The sequence below is a fragment of the Culicoides brevitarsis genome, chromosome 2, assembly GCF_036172545.1.
Source record: "Culicoides brevitarsis isolate CSIRO-B50_1 chromosome 2, AGI_CSIRO_Cbre_v1, whole genome shotgun sequence".
Taxonomy (NCBI): domain Eukaryota; kingdom Metazoa; phylum Arthropoda; class Insecta; order Diptera; family Ceratopogonidae; genus Culicoides; species Culicoides brevitarsis.
In genome coordinates this window covers 12,098,931-12,117,496 of record NC_087086.1, presented here as the reverse complement: position 1 = coordinate 12,117,496, position 18,566 = coordinate 12,098,931, and the positions used below count along the sequence as shown (strand labels likewise).

At 30.0% G+C, this 18,566-nt stretch overlaps 2 protein-coding genes, 1 long non-coding RNA gene and 4 other non-coding genes across 10 annotated transcripts in view; 3 read left to right on the top strand and 4 right to left on the bottom strand.

The window, feature by feature from the left end:
• LOC134832263 (uncharacterized) overlaps window positions 1-18,566 on the bottom strand; it is a 219,740-nt gene that overhangs the window by 51,600 nt on the left and 149,574 nt on the right. The gene's annotated exons all lie outside the window — the stretch shown is intronic.
• Trnai-aau (transfer RNA isoleucine (anticodon AAU)) lies at window positions 3,071-3,144 on the top strand. Its single transcript has one exon. It is a non-coding gene; the product is annotated as a tRNA-Ile (tRNA).
• On the bottom strand, window positions 3,554-3,627 carry Trnai-aau (transfer RNA isoleucine (anticodon AAU)). Its single transcript has one exon. It is a non-coding gene; the product is annotated as a tRNA-Ile (tRNA).
• Window positions 4,011-4,084, top strand: Trnai-aau (transfer RNA isoleucine (anticodon AAU)). Its single transcript has one exon. It is a non-coding gene; the product is annotated as a tRNA-Ile (tRNA).
• Trnai-aau (transfer RNA isoleucine (anticodon AAU)) lies at window positions 4,357-4,430 on the bottom strand. The gene has a single exon. It is a non-coding gene; the product is annotated as a tRNA-Ile (tRNA).
• LOC134831273 (ras suppressor protein 1) lies at window positions 4,795-6,369 on the top strand. The gene is made up of 5 exons (XM_063844965.1): window positions 4,795-4,940; window positions 5,295-5,668; window positions 5,731-5,845; window positions 5,903-6,035; window positions 6,091-6,369. Exons 1-5 carry the CDS (start codon window positions 4,802-4,804, stop codon window positions 6,176-6,178), a joined length of 849 nt encoding a protein of 282 aa, XP_063701035.1. The 5' UTR covers window positions 4,795-4,801; the 3' UTR covers window positions 6,179-6,369.
• The window catches only part of LOC134832234 (disintegrin and metalloproteinase domain-containing protein 10), a 39,498-nt gene continuing 28,845 nt past the window's right edge, over window positions 7,914-18,566 (bottom strand). Inside the window, exons 3-12 of one of the 4 annotated variants that reach the window (XM_063846208.1) lie at window positions 14,327-14,523; window positions 13,563-13,815; window positions 11,772-12,286; window positions 11,407-11,714; window positions 11,106-11,340; window positions 10,527-11,049; window positions 10,227-10,468; window positions 9,151-9,432; window positions 8,799-9,090; window positions 7,914-8,428 (exon numbers count right to left, since the gene is read on the bottom strand). In XM_063846208.1, the coding sequence (XP_063702278.1) occupies window positions 8,262-8,428; window positions 8,799-9,090; window positions 9,151-9,432; window positions 10,227-10,468; window positions 10,527-11,049; window positions 11,106-11,340; window positions 11,407-11,714; window positions 11,772-12,286; window positions 13,563-13,815; window positions 14,327-14,523 (3,014 nt within the window). In that variant the 3' untranslated portion in view covers window positions 7,914-8,261. Of the gene's footprint in view, window positions 8,429-8,628; window positions 9,091-9,150; window positions 9,433-10,226; window positions 10,469-10,526; window positions 11,050-11,105; window positions 11,341-11,406; window positions 11,715-11,771; window positions 12,287-13,562; window positions 13,816-14,326; window positions 14,524-18,566 lie in introns of all 4 variants that reach the window. The other 3 variants (XM_063846209.1, XR_010162055.1, XM_063846210.1) reach the window with 3 other exon arrangements.

Sequence of the window (18,566 nt, the reverse complement as noted above, 5' to 3'; positions counted from 1 at the left end):
CTGAAGAGTTAAGTTTACTCCTTGGGAGTTAAATCTACTCTAAAGGAGTTGAGTTTACTCTTTAAGAGTTAAATTAACCCATTAAAGATAAATCAGTTTAATTAACCTCTTAAAAAGTAAAGTGAAACCTTCATGTGTCAAATTAATCTCTTAGAAGTTCAGATAACCCCTCAGAAGTAAAGTTAACACCTTAGGAGTAAAGTTAACTCCTTAGGAGTAAATTTAACCCCTTAGGAGTAAAGTTAATCTCTTAAGAGTTGAGTTTACTCCTTAGGAGTTAAGTTTACTCCCTATGAGATGATTTGACGCTTTTGAAGTCAAGTAAACCATTTGGATGTCAAGTTGATCCTTTAAAATAATTTTCTTACCTCTTAATGTATTAATTTAACTCCTAACAGAAATCCTTAAGAGGTTAATTTGATCCGTTTTTCGTCCATGAACTATAATATCAAAATTTATTCAAAATTAATTCTCTCACCTTAACATGTTCCAATCTCGTTTCTCTTCTACTTTCTACTTTAAACGATCCAATCCAAATCCAATCAAGCCTTGGAGTAAAATCGATGAACAAGATGATGATTGAAACAACGATTGATTGGATCGCTACGGATATAGATGGAGCTTAATTGAACGTTTTCCCAATTTAATTTGGAAGCGTTCATTAACGAGCCTTGTCGTAATTTAATCTCACAAGGGAGACTAGAAACTGTGAACGATTCCCGCATCATTAAGGATTGCAAACAACATTAAAAAACAAACAAATAGGAAAAAAAATAAATAAATCGACATTTGTTTGTTTCCTCCTAATGTTCGTTCGCTCGATTGTATGAAACATTAACCGACATTTATATTTATAATGATGATGATGATACGGCGGAATCGTATATCTCCAAGGAGAAAAATTGAATGGATTTCTGTTGAAATTAATGACTTTTTTCCCTGTAATCCACCTGGGATTCCGTTTGAATGATTTCCACAAATCACTTTTGTGTCTTCATCTCATTCAAACGCCGACTCGCATCATCATTAATTAACTCGATAAAAGTTTTGCGTTGATTTGAAGAGCAAACTGCACAATTAACCAGGCAACTCCATTTTTTATGTTTTTCTGATATGTATTCCGAAAATTGTCTGTTTTATTACATCGATAATAAATCTTAGTCGGGTTTCTTGTATCAGAAAACATTTACGATCCCATAACACACCTCACCTCACCTTGTTGTCGTATGTATGTAAATATAAAACACATCACCTCATCTATTCTTATGCCTTCACGCCTTATTAAAATGAACGACCTTACACTGTGTAGAACGAAAGCGAAAAATATTTAGATGAAAATTCCTTCCAACCTTTTTTGAGCGATATCCTGTTAAAGTGTTGCCGTTGCCGAGAACGGAAGTCTAGATTGATGTTAATCCAATATTTTATGGGCTATCATAGGAAAATAAGAATAAAATAGAAATTTTTATTTTTCACATTCATCTGGATCGTGTCTGTCTCTCGAGAGAGTTATAAAGTGAAGTGAATTTATTCTAGCTGTAAAAATGTGCTAATAGAGTCGTAATTATAAGGGTTGGAGAATGAATTTTTAAAAATGTTTAAATTTAATTTTTTTCTTGTTCAAAAAATTATGAGAAAAAAGTTATAAGAACTTTTTTTTAAGATATTAAAATTTTTTAAAAACTTCAATTTAAACTTTATATTTTTAAAGTTTAATAAAAGAAATTTAAAATTAGAAAAAAAAAATCAGTGAAATAATTAACAAAAAATTAATAAAAAAGTTAAAGAACTTTTTTTTAATTTAAAAAATTTTTAATTTTTTTATTAAGTTTTTGTTAATTATTTCACTGAATTTTTTTTTTTAATTTTAAAATTTTTTTATTAAATTTTTTTTGTAAAAAAATATAAAGTTTAAATTGAAGTTTTTAAAAAAATTTAAAATATCTGAACTTGCTCAGAATCAAAAGTTAAATTAAAAACACAAAAACTTTTAAAAACTCCTCCGACCCTAAATAAAGAGAAAATTGCCTCGTAAACTATCTTGTTGATGAATTGCCGTACAAACAAGTACATTTATGCACTCCACATAAATAAATTCCCCCAGTTCATGATAGATGTGCTTTTCATTTAATCATGCAGGCACTTTATTTGCTCAACGACTCTTAAAGAAAACATAAAATACGAAACAACTTTTTTTTTTATTTACTGCTGTTTCTTCATTTTTATTTTCTTTTTTGCGATAAAGATACATGAGAGAAAAATAACATCTTTTACAAACAAAAGGAAATAAAATAATAACAATAAAAAAAAAGAAAATTAATTAATAATAAAAAGAAATTAAATCGAAATCTTTAGAAAACTTTTTAAATTATTGTTAAGAAAAATGTAATTGTTGTCAGTGTTTACAAAAAAAAAAATAAAAAATTGATTCCATAGCTTTATAAAATTAAAAAAAAACAAAGAATTTAAAAACGACATCAAAGTCATTAGAAATTAAATGTAGAAGTAGCGAAAAGTCGAGTCCAGTCAATCCATTTAAAATTTAGTAGAAGATACGTAAAAAAAAAATATTATCGCTAGACGAAGAGGCAACAAGTACAATTTGCAGCAATCTTGCTTTAGAAAGCAATAAGAAGTATTCGTAGATAGCAAATAAGGAAAAAGTAAACATTTTTCTGTAAAAGTAGTTCTTCCGCCGTTTACATCACGTTACATTACAGGAGCAAATATGTTTAAAAATAGAAAAAAAAAATAAAATTGTAGATAAAAGAAGAAATCTTAGAGCCAATCAAAAAATCAAAGAAGAATCAAAGTTGGATATTGAAGATTCAATCAGTACCAATTTTAATGAAAAAAAAATTAATAAGAAATGTTGAAAAAAAAATTAATAAATTTAAAAAATAGTAAATAAAAAAATTTAATTCAATTGTAAGAAATTTGTTTTAATTTAAAGTTTTTGTTGTTTCAGGTGAGATTTTCTGAAATTTGTCGACTCACATATAAAAACAGGTTTCGTACAAGAATAACACATATGAAGTCAAATGTGTATTTGGACGGGCGTATATCAAGAGGCCCATTAACTCAGTTGGTTAGAGTGTCGTGCTAATAACGCGAAAGTCGCAGGTTCGACCCCTGCATGGGCCACAGAATTTTTTTAATGAATTTTTTTTCAACTTTTTGACCTTGAGTTTAATTTTCTACATTTTATAAAAATTATTATGTAAATTTTTCTTAAAAGTTAAATGCAATAATTTTCATTGAAATGCATTTAACGCAAAGTCTCGTGAGTATTTAAAGATAAAAAATATTTTCAATGGAATGTTTACAGATTTCTGAAATTTTAAGCATTGAAAGACACTAATCTATGTTGTTTATTTTTCAAATAATTTTTGAACAATTAATCAAGAAGAATTTACTTAAAAAATCTTTGAAAATTTAGAAATAAATTAAAAAAAAAATATTTTTTGAAAAAAAATTTAAAATTGATTATTAAAAATTCCAATAAAAAATTAATTAATAAAAATAATAAAAAATTAATAAAAAAAAAATTCTGTGGCCCATGCAGGGGTCGAACCTGCGACTTTCGCGTTATTAGCACGACACTCTAACCAACTGAGTTAATGGGCCTCTTGATATACGGCCGTTCAAATACACTTTTGAGACAACGATGAATTTCTTTCTATGGAATTTTTGTATTCTTTGTACGTTACTGAAAATTATGCAAGAGCAACACGTTGAATTTCGTTAAAAATTATTTAAAGAAGCTATAAAAAATTAAAAATAAAGTTTTGCATTTAATTTTCTAATTTTTAATTATTTTTTAGGTTTCTAAATTAAATATTGAATCAAAAAATTTTGAATAGTTTTTGAAAATCAAATTTTTTTTTTAATTTTTTTTAGTTGTATAAAAAAATCTTGATATTATTCAAAATCAATTAAAGAAAATTATTGAAATGCATAATAAACGAGATTAAAAATGTTCTCTGTACTTTGACGTACGTACATCAAGAGGCCCATTAACTCAGTTGGTTAGAGTGTCGTGCTAATAACGCGAAAGTCGCAGGTTCGACCCCTGCATGGGCCACAGAATTTTTTGCTTTTCTTTCCTTTGTATCCATTTTTGAAAAAAATTCTTGAAAAAAAAAATTTTTTTTGAATTAACTTAATAAAAATAATCAAATAAAATATAAATGTTTGTAATTTAATAAATTAATTAAATTAAATAAATTGTTAAATTATTATTTATTTCTTGGAATTATTTAGAAATCCTTTAAAATAAGTTCAAAAATAAAAATTGAATTTAAAAAAAAATTTAAAAAATTAAACTTGAAGAAAAAAAGACCAAAAAAGATTTTGTGGCCCATGCAGGGGTCGAACCTGCGACTTTCGCGTTATTAGCACGACACTCTAACCAACTGAGTTAATGGGCCCTCTTGGTATATGCGTGTCAGATTGCATATTTCAACGTAAAATGATAGAGTTACCACTCATTGCACTCACAGTCACTCATCGCACTCATGGCGCTCAACCCCAGTTGCAAAACTAAATTTCCGACCAGCTCACAATCAAATGTCGGTACGTGACCCAGCTCACAGAAAATGATTTTGTACATTTCCCAGCTCACAGAAAAAAATTCTGTACAAACACTATGCTCACATACGGGTTTCTGTAGCGACGTACAGACATCATCGTACCGTGTATGTGTATAGAAACACGCATCCAGCCTGGAATAATGGAAGCGATATTGGAAATCGTGGAATAGTGTCCAATCGCAGTGCTTCCAGATCGGGAAATCAAAAAAATGAGTCAACAATGCTTACCGACCAATCAAAAAATGCAAAAGCTGCGAAAAGTGCTGCAGGAAGCTCGGGAGACGCAGAATCGCGAGTTAGATCTCGTCGATAAGGGCATTTCGTCCTTTGACGACATCTCTGGTGTCCGTAAGTATCGGAAAGTCTGAACGTAGCTCTATACGAGGATTATTTAATGGATTTTTTACCAAATTTGGGCAAAACAGGTCACTCACAAACTTGTTGGGTGTCGCAGATGTCACAGATTTTGATGATTTTTAGCTTAAATAACGCTTGTCTTGCCAAGAATTGGTCTGAAAACGATAAAAATTATCAAATTCTGTCTTCTGAAACGCTTTTTACAGCTGAAAATCCAAGTTAAAAGCCCAAAAATGAAACAAAAACAAAAATCCATCGACGAAAATGGCGTCATGACGTATAGACTTCCGTACAGAACAACAAAACAAAATAAAATTTATTAAAATCTTTGAAATTTCCTTTTAGTGAACATGACTTTCCTGACTCGCATCACCTTGAGTCACAACAAACTCACCATGCTGCCTCCGGGAATTGCCAATCTCGTGAATTTGGAAATTCTGAACTGCTCGAACAACCATCTGGAAGAGTTGCCGTTGTCGTTGTCGTCGATGCCAAAGTTGCGGATCCTCAATTGCTCGATAAATCGACTAAATACGCTGCCACGAGGCTTCGGGGCCTTTCCTGTGTTGGAAGTGCTCGACTTGTCGTACAATAATTTGAGCGAACACACACTGCCAGGCAACTTTTTCATGATGGAGACCTTGCGGGCGTTGTACTTGGGCGATAATGACTTTGAGTTTTTGCCTCCAGAGGTGAAAAATTTGAAGAATTTGCAAATTGTGAGTTGATAAATTTAATTTTTTTGATGAAAAAACATTGAAATATGATTTTTTTCTTGCAGCTTGGACTTCGTGACAACGATTTATTGGCGATACCAAAGGAAATTGGGGAATTGACGCGTTTGAGAGAGCTTCATATCCAAAATAATCGTCTTACTGTGCTTCCTCCAGAGATCGGTAAGTTTTTAAATCCCATTTTGAACCAAATTTTATTGAAAAATCTTTTAATTTTAGGCAATTTGGATCTTTTGAGTCAAAAATCACTCCTCAAGATGGAAGAAAATCCATGGGTAGCGCCAATTGCTGAGCAATATCTCGTCGGAATCAGTCACGTGTTGGACTACATCAAGACAGATACATACAAAATGTAAAAATTTTCTTATTTTCTCATGAAAAATTACTAAAATCATTTTTTTTTGTAGTTTATACAACCGCCATGTCCAAGCGAACAAAGGCGACGTTCTGCCAAAAGCTGACAAGTCAAAGAAAGCATCGAGAGCCCGTTCTTAAAAACGCATAATTTCATCTGTAGCATTTTAATCAACAAATTAACTGACCTCTAATCAACGAATTAACAAAGAAACTTTTTTTTAAGCCGTCGTAACAAATTGTGGAAAATATTATTCGAGTACAACTAACACCATTAAGTATTAAAGTAAAGCCGTAAAGACCCAAATGCGAGTTTGGGCAAAAAAAAATAATTTGTGTGCCTTCGTTTCGTTGTTAACGTTATTTAAAAAATTTTAAGTCAAATAATATATTTTAACGTAAAAAAATAAAATATAAAAATTAATTTTACTAAAAAAAAAATTTTTTTTTCATGATTTTTTTTTAAATGTGGGCTTCACGAATTTTTAAAGACGAAAAAAAAATTTTTTCTATTTAAAAATTTAAAATTTCTGCGTTTAATTTAATTTTAAAATTTTTAATTGAAAAAAAAAAATAATTAAAAATTAAATTTTAAGTAAAAAAAATAAAATAAAATAAAATAAAAAAAAAATTAAGTTAAGGTTTAATTGAATTTTTAAATTTATAAAATTTTAAATTTTGAAGATTTTTTAAAAATAAATAAATATTAATTAAAAATTAAAGGTCATATAAAATTTTTGCCAAAATTTTTAAAAATCCTTTCTGAGCAAAAAATTCAGTAATAAAAAAAAATATTTTAATTTTTCTTTAAAAATCGATTTTATTTCATTTTTTATCTGATCTTTCTCAGCTTTCTTTAATCATTATCATTTATTATTTATTATAATTTTACATAATTTCTTCTTTTTTTATTTATTTTTTAAATTTCTTTACATTCTTCCTTTCATCCTATTATTTTTTTTCTTTTTTTATGTCAACTTTTTACACAATCCTTCTATTTATTTTTTTATTAATATATATTTATTAAATTTTACCTTTTTTTAATTATTAATAAAATCACAATAAACACATTTAGCATCTCTTTATATAATGTAGAACTTTAAAATATTTTTTTCTTACTTTTTTTTTGTTCGTTTGTGATCATTTTTATTGATAAATTGATTTTTCTTACATTTAACCATATTTTTGGGCTGCTCTGCTGAGAATTTTCAAGGATGAGATAAAAAGATTGAAAGACAATTTTCTTAAAAAAGTTTTAAAATTAAAAATAGTCTTTTTTTAATCAAAAAAATTTCCTAACAAAAATTACTAAAACTAATAAAAGCATTCGTATAAAAAAGATTTTAAGAGATATAAAAATGGAAAACGATCAAGGCGAGATTAAGAAGAGGAAAAATTTATCCGATTCTATTGTTTGGTAATATCATTTTCTATTTTTTTTTCTTTATTTATATTTAATTAATTATTTTTTTTTTAATTAAATACGTTTAATTAATTAACTAAATTTTTTAAAAATTATTTTTTAGCTACTAAAAAAATTTTATAGACACCTACATAATGATAATAACTAATTTTTGTTTGTTTGTAATGAAAAAAGTTGCATTTTGCAGCCAGTTATTTACATGAAAAATATTTACAGGTGCCACCCATTTTTTTTTTGTTCTTTTCTGTACACGAGTTTTTTTTTGTTAATTTATTTTTTTTTAGAAAAATAGATATCACATACAATAAATGTTCTTTCAAATTTCAAATTCATTGTCAAAAATTTCTTCTTTTGAATTTTTTTTCTTATTATTTTTCTGACCTTTCACTAAATTTATATTTTTTTTAGGAACGATCACGATCCCTTTCTTTCTTTCTTTTATTAAATATATAATTTTTAAACTTTCTAAATATATTGTTCTTTCTGCACGATTAATATAATTATTAATTAATCAAAAAACAGTCAAATTAAATACTTTTTTTTGTCACATTTATTTTTTTTTAAATATTTCTCTTGCTTTTTGGATTTTTTAAATATATTTTCTGGACCCAAGTAAAAATTTTTTGTTCGATATTTTCATTTATTTTTTTTAAATGAATGAAACTGAGATAAAAACGAAAATTCTTAAAATTATTTACATTTATAGATTCTTTTTTGATGATTTTCTCTCCTCTTAGATGAGTTTCCGTTTCAGTAGATGATAAAATAGTCGTCGACCTTATCCTATAAGTAGTCGCCTGGTCAAACTTTGTTGTTGTGATGCAATGGCTGTGATTGTGGGGGCGGCATTCGCATGTCTGCCGAGTAAATGGGTGGTCTTATGTTGGCTGGCGGCGGATATGCGTCGGCATATAGTTCAGCTCCGTTAGCAACGACGCGGCTATAGTGCGGAGCTGGAGGTGCGGTGGCTAAAAAATATCAAAAATATTAGTTTTTTGGTAAATTAAGGGTGAATTAATGGGAAATTGTGCGAAAATTAAAAAAAAAATTGCTCTAAAAACCAAAGCAAAACAATGAAACATAAGAAAAAAAAATTAATTAAAAATTTTTTCATGCAAAACAAAGCGGGACAGAACAAAAGTAACAAAAAAAAGTGTTAAATGCTTACAAATCATGTTTGTCTGGCGATAATTTTCGTCGGGAGAGCTCTTAATAAAAACATGAGGGTTAATAAAACAAAAAATTTGTTAAATCAAAAGCGGAGACGTCGCAAAAAATTAAAAAAATATTAATCAAATGAGTGATTGTTTCATGTTCGCACTGGCTTGTAGAACACACCTTTCGGTGGATAATAATTCTGTGGCCCCCTGCCTTCACCATACCCATGAGCTGGCGGTCCGCGACTTCCTCCGTGCGCTTGTTGCTGTCTCCCATCGCGACTTCTGCTCTGCTGACTCGCATGACTTCGACTTCCGCCGTCGCGAGATCGATGTGGCTCTCCTCCGCGCGATCTTTCGCCATTTCTTCCTCTTTCAGCGCCGCCGCTTCGCGATCTATGCGGATGTTCGCCCGGCGGAATTGGCACACTTCTTGGTCCAGCACCGGAAACGGCACGTGCATGCGGATGACGCTACAAAATTGGGACATTTACAATTTCATGCAACAAAAAATAGTTTTTTTTCGGACTTACCATGCGACGCAAAGTGTTCATGGGACGTCTCAGGGTGTCACTTATCCGGCGTGCGGGAGGTTTCTTCGGATTCGAACTCGGCGTGTGAACGGCGCAACATTTGATGAAGATGCCCATCACGATAATGAACGCAATGCCGATGCAAATTACGGCATACCAATTTTCCGTCACCCATTGGGCGACAGTTTGGAGCGTTTGTTTGTTCAGCAGGAGGTTTTTGAGACGCACGAGTGGGCCTTCGGCGTCAACGGCGCGACATTTGAGGAAAACATCACAATAACCCTACGAGAAAATATTAAATTTTTATTTTAGAATTTTAAAAATGAGTAAGGAAGACAAGAGAAAATTCGTTAAATTCACAAATTATGACCAATATATATTGATTTTTTTGAAATTTTTTATAAAATTTTCAGAGAAAAATTTTTATTGTGATATTTGAAAAAAATTATGCATATTTCATTAAAAATCTTTAATATTTAAAAACAAAATATTCACTGAAAAAGTTAAAAAGATTTTAAAATAAATTTAAAAGAATCCGGTTTTGTACTTAAAATTATTAATCTAAGTGTCATACTCAAAATTAAAATTTAAAAAATATTTTTAATTTATAAATTATTTTTAAATAATTAAAAAAAAAATATTTTTAATTATTTTTATTTTTAAAAAAATATTTTATTATATATTTTTTTAAAATTTTATTTTTTGAAACATTTTTTAAAATTTAATTTAATTTTTTTAAAAAAAAATTAAAAAATTAAAAACAAATAATTATTAATTTTTGAAATTTTTAAAAAAAATAAAAAAAAAAAATTAAAATTAAATTAATCTAATTTAAAAAGATTATTTTTAAATGATTTTTTTTTTCAAAATTTTGTTTGATGATTTTTTTATTGAATTTTTTTATTTATTTTTTAAATTTTAATTTTTTTGTAAGTTTTGTAAAAAAAAATAAAAATGTTCCGCAAAAATCCATAACTTTGGCCATAATTTGAAAATTTATTGAACTTTTTTTTTGATTTTGGGAAAAAAATTTAGGAAGCATTCTTATTTGACAAAAACTCGACAAAAAAAATTACCTGGAAATTATCACATGGCGATCCAGGTCTCAAACTAATGCCCCCATGAGGCAATCCATACAAATGTGCAAATTCGCTCGTGCTGCGACACGTACTCGTCTCATTGCCATTCTGACACGCGAGTTCGCACAATTTCCGTTTATCGATATGCGGGATAATCTGCGACGTCAAGAAACATTCCGTCATGTTCCATAACAGACAAATTGAGCCAGCACATTCGCCCTTAATGCAAAGTTGGGTACCTTAAAAAAATCATTTTTTTATTAAAAAATTCTTGAAAAACAAGAAAATTTAATTTACCATTGTTACACTTCGTTTTATCATCACGTGGCTTCGGTTCGGGACACTCTGGCGTCGTTCCGTTGCAAAAACTACTCCAACTGCATTCCGTTTCTTCTTTGCATTTGACGCGATTTCGTGCCGGCACAAAGGAACAAGTCTCACTTTGACAACAAGGACCCTGACTGGGACTGCATTGAGTTCGTGCACGACGCGTACATCCCTTGGCAGTCGCATTCAAGCTCAAATCGTGCTCACTGATGACTCGTGGATAGCAACAACTATCCTGGCATTCCTCATCATTGAAGCCACAATCGCATTCCTCGCCGCTCTCGACAATTTTGTTGCCGCAAAAGGCTCCCTCCGACACTTGGAAGCAATTTCGCTTCTTACTTTCCTGTATGGCATCTAAGACGTTGGAGATATTGCGCACGGAGCACGTCGAAAATTTGCTGTTGTTGGGACGATCGCCGCTCGTGGCACTCGCAAACATGATATAATTGCCGTTGATGCCCCCGGGACGACAATCAGCCGGATAATCATGCTGAAAAATAACGATTTTAGATGTTTTTCCGGGAAATTCAAAGGAAAATTTCTTACCGGTGACCCGAAATTGTGTCCAATTTCGTGTGCGAGTGTGAGTTGCGACACTTTGGGCGGCACACGTGAGTTATAGTTGACAAATGTGATGATTCCGGTGTTGAGTGAACGTTTTGTGCTTTGGTACAAGCCACCAACAGTCTCGGTATAAGTCTTATATTTTTCGCAAATGCCACCGGATGCTCCCGATGCGGATGCCACCCATGCCAAACCGAGGGTGCCTCCCGTGAAATCTCTAAAAACCGAAAAATTAATGATCAAAATGTCGTTTCACGTCTAAAAATGGGCGAAAATAACTCACCTGTATGTAAAAACGTATGCTAGACAGAAAATCTCATGGTTACCGAGGGAATGTAAATTAAGGAAATTCGAGACGTCAATGTTCTCCATGCAAAACGGATTGGATTCGCCGTTATAATGATCACTGCATGCCGAGTCGTCATCTATCTTGATGCGTTGCACCTCGAATTTGATGTTGCGATGCTCCTTCCGACCATCGAACTTGGTATTGCGGTAAATGTAGTTGACGGCAGTGACGTGATGTGCAATTAGCGATAAAATTTCTTCTCGAGTCTTCTCATCTACTTCGGATTTCTTACCGCGATATTGCTAAAAAATATTTTTTTTCATTAATTTTAATTTTTTTTTCACAAAAAAAGGACTTACTTCAGCAACTCCATCCCGAATGTGTCGCCAGATCAGCGGATCCGTTTGGATGTACAGCGAGCACGTGTTTTTATTGTCGTCTTTTTGGCGCTGCGCTGCCCTCCGGACACGTTCGTGCGATTCCTCGTGCCAATGTTCCTGCGAGCGGCTCGTGTTATCGCGGAAATTCGCCTCTTTCGTGTACTTTTCGTACGGAAAGCGAAAATCTTCGGCGAATTTCTTGGGAAATTTACTCTTCTTATACTTATTGGTACTATCGGGATTATTGTTACTATCACTATTTCCGCTGTTGTTGCTACTATCACTATTTTTGAGTGGTTGATGTTTTTTGTGGTGTGTTGGCGGCGCCTTAATATTATGTTTCTTACTATTATTATCGGAGTTTTTATTATTATTAATTTTATTTTTATGGAAAATAGGGTTTTTATTTTCTTCGTCTTCAGTCACAGCAGAATTTTGTACGCGATCCATCCAGTCGGATATTTCGTCCGTGATCCCACAGCCGGGAGCATGACCTTCAAAAAGGAAAATGGAGAAAAAAACAAAATTTTATTATTTATGTGTTTTTGAAGTTCGTTCCGCTTTTATTTTTATTGCGGTGTCCTTCGAGCATAATTTACCAAAAAAAAACAAGAAGAATTTTTTTTTTAAATATTGACATGTTATTTATGAAATTATTTCTAAGAAATTTTATGAAAAACAATCTTAACAACATTTATTTATTTTTTTTGACACTTGACTTATTGAAAAAATATCATTAAACGTCAAAAATTTTGCAAATTTCAAAAAATGACAGATGTCAAATTTCGCAAATTTTTTTTTCTCTTTTAGACAATTTAATCTGATTTTTATAAAACTTTAAGTTTTTTGATCAAATTTTGCTTATTATTGAAGTAATTGTCAAGAAACCATCAAAAAATTTAAAATGTCAAAAGTGACAGGTGTCAAAATATTAAATTTTTTTCACTTTTTTCCCCAAAACAGGTTATAAAACCTAAAATTTGAAGGTTTAGAACGTCGTAAAATGACAAACGTCAAAAAAATGACAGATGTCAAAAAAATTACAAATGTCATTATTGACAGATATGAAATTTGAAAATTTTTTTATTTTTTTGACAGTTTAAGCTAAAAACTTTTAAGTTTTGTCTTTATAAATTTTTTCATCATCAAAATTTGACAAATGTCAAAAGTGACAGATGTTAAAGTTTTCTAAAAAAATTTTTTTAATGAATTTTTTACGAAGATTAAAAAATCCGAAGCTTTTTACTGAAATTTTACAAAATTTTTAAACGTCAAAATTTGACAGTTTTAATTTAATTTTTAAAGTTTTGCTTAAAATTAAAATTAAAATTTTCAAAGCTCAAAATCTTAAATTTCCTATTAGGTTAAAAAAAATTCTTAAAACAACTGTCAAAAACATCAAGCTGTCAAAAAATTCTTGTAAATGTAATTGTTAATCCGTAACAAAAGAAAGAATCGCCCTAGATACGAAAATACGCGTGCACGTGTCATGTCGAGTTTCGGTGAAAGAGTAAAAAAATACAAAAACCCATCTCTGAAATGATAATGATACGACTTCGTCACCTTAACAGACACTTTTGTGTATAAATCATTATTTTTTCGGGGTATTTTTATGATATTTTTTTGTGCCTTTTGTTTGTTTGGCACATCTATCATTTATCAGAAAGTGTTTTTTTCCATTTTTTTTCTGATGAATCGATATTTTCTTGTTTTTTTTTGCTCGGAAAAATACATTTTTATTTTTAGAAGGGACAATTTTTTCACACTTACCTTCCCTTAGGTGCTCGTACGGATCCCCGACATGGCGCTCATTGTAAATCACCGAATGAAAGTCCACACTCGATGCATTCGGGAAGTAGTGCCGCGCCTTTTCCACGTAGAACGAGTCTCGTGCGGTGATAATTTTGCCCTCGAAGACGCCGTCGTGCAGCGAACCGAAGACATGGCTTTTGGAATCGCCGATGACGTCGCCGTGATAAATGTGTGATGCATCTACATTAACTGGACCATTCGTACTATCAACCTAAAAATAGAGATTTTAGTGAGAAAAAAAGCTTTTTGACGCAATTTTCGAGCGAAACGCAATTCCTTGAGCTGCCATCTCATTATTTCTCTGCTACCTTGATTGATTTCATGCTCTTGCAAGCGTGAATGAAACATTTTTTTTCTCTTGTGAACAAATCAATTCTGCGACAATCATGCTCATTATTTCTTCGGTTGCATAATTCGCCGAGATTGAGTCAATCCGAGCACTTGTTACATTCAATAATCCAGAGATTCGCATGAAAAATGAACCGTTAGCGCTTTTTTGTGCGGGAAAAAGACAAAAAACTTCAATTTTCATGCAAAAAAAATGCACAAAGTAATCAATTGTTGAACGACTGCGTCTCAAGTAGCGATGGAAGTGAATTTAAAGCTTTGTTTGATGCGGAGATTGCATGATGATGAATTGCATCGACATTTTTCTCGCACATTGACGATGTTTGCTCAAGTAATTCGATAATGTGTCACAAGAAAAAAAATATCATACTTACAACTAAATTATCGCTAAATGTGTGAAGATCTCGTTTTAGTCTTATGTGGAAATCCCTTCCGTGCGCCTTAAACTTAAGATAGACGTGATGATCTTTGGTGACCGAACGCTTGGCTCTTGTGTGACTAGCATGGATGTGTTTTGTATCGTAATCTAATGTCTCGTAATGCGATATGTATTCGTTAAGACGAAGATTTTCTGCAAAAGAGAAGAGAGAAAAAAAATAAATTAATGCACTTTTCTGCGTCATTAGGAGCAAACACGGCGAGATAATGGAATCTTTTGTTCGTTTAGGTGAGTTTAATTTGAAAAAATGCTTCTCAATTTTTTTTTCTTTTTCAGCAAATTTAAAGAGCGAATATTAAACAATGAAACTTTGGACCATTTTAAATCTTAAGAAAATCTATTCCAATTAATTCAAGCCAAGCAAATAAAATTAAATTTATAGAAAACGGTCAAAAAAATTCAAAAACGAGTTAAAAATTAATTATTTTCTATTTTTTTAAATTTTGATTTAATTAAATATTTTATTTTTTTTAATATTTTGTCAAATTTAGACAAAATTTTAGACATAAATGTGGTTTTTTAATTTTTTTTTCATTTATTTTTTATTTTATATTTTTTAAAATAATGTTACTCTAAACAAATTTTACTTATTTAATTTAATTAAATTTTTTTTAAATATTTTTAAAATTTCTTCTTTTATTTCGAATTTTTTATATTATTAATTTAAAATCATTAAAAGTACAAAATATTTTTTTATTAATTTAAATGTTTTAAAATTATTTTAAATTGAATTATGTTAGTATTTTTATTATTTTTAAATTTTAATTATTTTATGTCAGTGTTTTTACTTCTTTAATTTTTATATAATTTTTTATTTTTTTAATTTCATTTAATTTTTTATAATATTATTTTTTATTATTTTTAACTTTTTTGTATTTTTCTAAATTTTTATAGAATTCATTTAAAATTTTATTAATTTTAAATATTTTTTTAAATTAAATATTTTTTTAACTGTTGAACTTTTATTTCAATTTATATTTTTAAGTCAATTTTTGTATATATTTTTGACCAATATTCTTACAATCAATTTTAGAAAAAAATTTCGATGTATTTTCGATGTATTTCGATGAGTCATTTTAAATTATTTCACCTGCTTAACTGAGATAAATGTAAGAAGACAAAAAATCCTTTACCTCAAGGATTGTCCTTCACACACTTTAAAAAGTGCTTTTTTTCCTTACTTTTTTTTTCTACTATTTGTCGGTCGTAGTGTTGTGCCGAGTCATATCGCCCGCAATGCAAACACACAAAATGCACTGCAAAACCATAATTAGGGCAACTGGTATCGATTATCTTGCACACGAACACAAACGTACAGAAATTTCATTATTATTTGGTCTGCATTCTGAGTAACTTTCAGAGAGAAAATGTGACGTAAAATAAACAAAGTTGCATTTTGCGCTCCCGTCTTTGTGCAAAATAACATCAACACCAAACTCAAACACGAAGCAAGATAAATAAAGTGAAAAATATTTCAGAAAATGTAAAAAAAAAGGAAAAACTTCATCCTTTTATTTCTCTTGAATGACTTGAGGAATTTATTTCGGAGAAAATTTTCGAATGAAAACTCGAGACGAGACATTAAATAATTCAAGAAGTTTTGCGGAAACCAATCTATCAATCAGAATTCATTATTAAATAGAAACTTCATTGAAACCAACAAAATTCGGAGAAACAATACGAACAGGAATTTCGGTGAAGGAGAAAGATAAATTTTTATGCCAAAATTCTTTGTTTCGTCTGAAAATGTATTCGAGATGGGTGTAAAGTAGAGAAATTCTTTTGAGATGTAAATGCGGAGACGACCCATTTTGTGTTGAAGAACGTTTTCTAGTTGCAAAGACGTGATTTGATCATTTTGACGAAGGAAAAGGAAGGATATTGCTTGTAAAAATAGGAATTTTCTTCGAATTTTATTCAGGAGAAGTAAAATATATTTTTTTAAAATTTTTAATGAATTGAATTTCGGGTTAAAAATGATTTAGATAAATTCAAACAATTAATTTTTTTAATATTAAAATAAATTTAATTAAAATAAAAAAAAATTAAAAAAAAAAAAATTAAAATTTAAAAATTAAAAAAAAAAATTATTAAAAAATCAAAATTAAATTTAATTTAATTTTTTATTAAATTTTAAAATAATTTAATTTAATTTTGAATTAAATTTTAAAATAATTTAATTAAAAAAATTAATTTAATTTTAAAAACAAATATTTTAATTTTTAAAAAATAAATTTTAAACTTTGTCCAAACTCACGAAAAAAATCTCAAAAAATATTTTTTGAAAAAAAAAAAAAAATTAAAAAATATTTATTGCAATTTTTCATTGAAATTAACCAATTTAAATCAATTTATTTTAAATTTCTAAATACTTTTAAACAATTTTGCTGGTAATTTTTCAAGAAACTCATAAGTTTTAACTTTTTATTGCGATTTTTTACAATTTTAAGTTCAAACCTTCCATATGTAGTCTTAAAATTGCAATTTTAGCACCTTTAAAAAGCATTTTTATCACAAAATGTCGATAAAATGGTCAAATCCTTCTACGAAATCCACATTTTTATGTCTCCTAATGAAATTTTAACACTCAAAAGTTACTATTTCAAGACAAAATCCACTCTCAATCACCATAATCCAAGTACTTTTAGACGTCTACGATACAAAAAAAGTAAAAAATATAAAAAAGAGTTCAACGCCATTTCTGAAAAATATCTTGCTTCATAAATTATTCTATTAACGAATGCCTTGTTGTGCATGATGTATCGTCTCTACATCCTCATAAATGTCACTCGAAACAGCAATCAACATGAAATGAACTTCCCACACATGCCAGCGTCGTCGTCTTATGATGTATGGATTCTCTTCTCTCTTTGCTGGGTGCGAAAAATATTCAGGACGACAAAAAACAACCACCCGCCCAACAATAATTTCTAATGTTTTTAAGCCAGAACGAAGCTTCCATCTAAAAATACACGAAAACTTTGCATAGAAATTTAATAAATAGACAGAACAAGTGCAAAAAACATGAGAGATGAACGACTTTCTTTTGTTATTCCTGCCATTGTCTGCTGCTTGCTTGCTACATGAGCGACACGAGAGAACCCTGACAACGGAAGGTAAAGTTTTTCTTTTTTTAATTTTTCGAGAGAATGTGAAATTCATGAAAATGTATCACATTTCATCCATTAAATTAAAATGGAATTTAGAGTTGATTGTGCAGTCATCTGTGTGATGTGTGTCTGTGTGAGTTGAAATATATTAGACAAGCAAATATTATTGCACTTTATCTTTCTTTCGACTCGTTTTGCATCAATTTGAATTTTTGTTTGCTTTTTTGTGAACTTTTTGGAGAATTTTTCCAAGCAATTTGCGATGCAACAATTACATTTCAGGTTTTTACTTTTTTTTTGTGAGATTTTGGTTCAATTAACGTGTAATCGATTGTTGATAATGTGAGGTAAAAGAGGTTGTTTGAATGCCCTTTGAGTCAAAAAAGGGAAAAATATTCAATTGATTGAATACTTTTGAGCTCTATTTTTGTTTTGAAAACAAAAAAATTGGTCGATGGGTAGAACGAAGTCAACGGGTCCTCTGGTTTTTAGAAAATGACTACCTTATGGGCAAAAAGGGTCAGATTAATCCCTTAAGAAATCAAATTAGCCCCTCGAGAGTTAATTTAGTCCCTCAGGAGATAATTTAACCCATCAGAGGATAATTTAACCCCTCAGGGTATAATTTAACCCATCAGGGGATAATTTAACCCCTCAGGGGATAATTTAACCCATCAGGGGATAATTTAACCCATCAGGGGATAATTTAACCCATCAGGGGATAATTTAACCCCTCAGGGTATAATTTAACCCATCAGGGGATAATTTAACCCCTCAGGGGATAATTTAACCCATCAGGGGATAATTTAACCCATCAGGGGATAATTTAACCCATCAGGGGATAATTTAACCCATCAGGGGATAATTTAACCCATCAGGGGATAATTTAACCCCTCAGGGTATAATTTAACCCATCAATGGATAATTTAACCCCTCAGGAGATAATTTAACCCCTCTTGGGATAATTTAACCTATCAAGGGATAATTTAACCCATCAGGGGATAATTTAAGCCCTTATGAGTTAATTCAACTCCTTGGGAGATAATTGAACCCCTCAGGGGATAA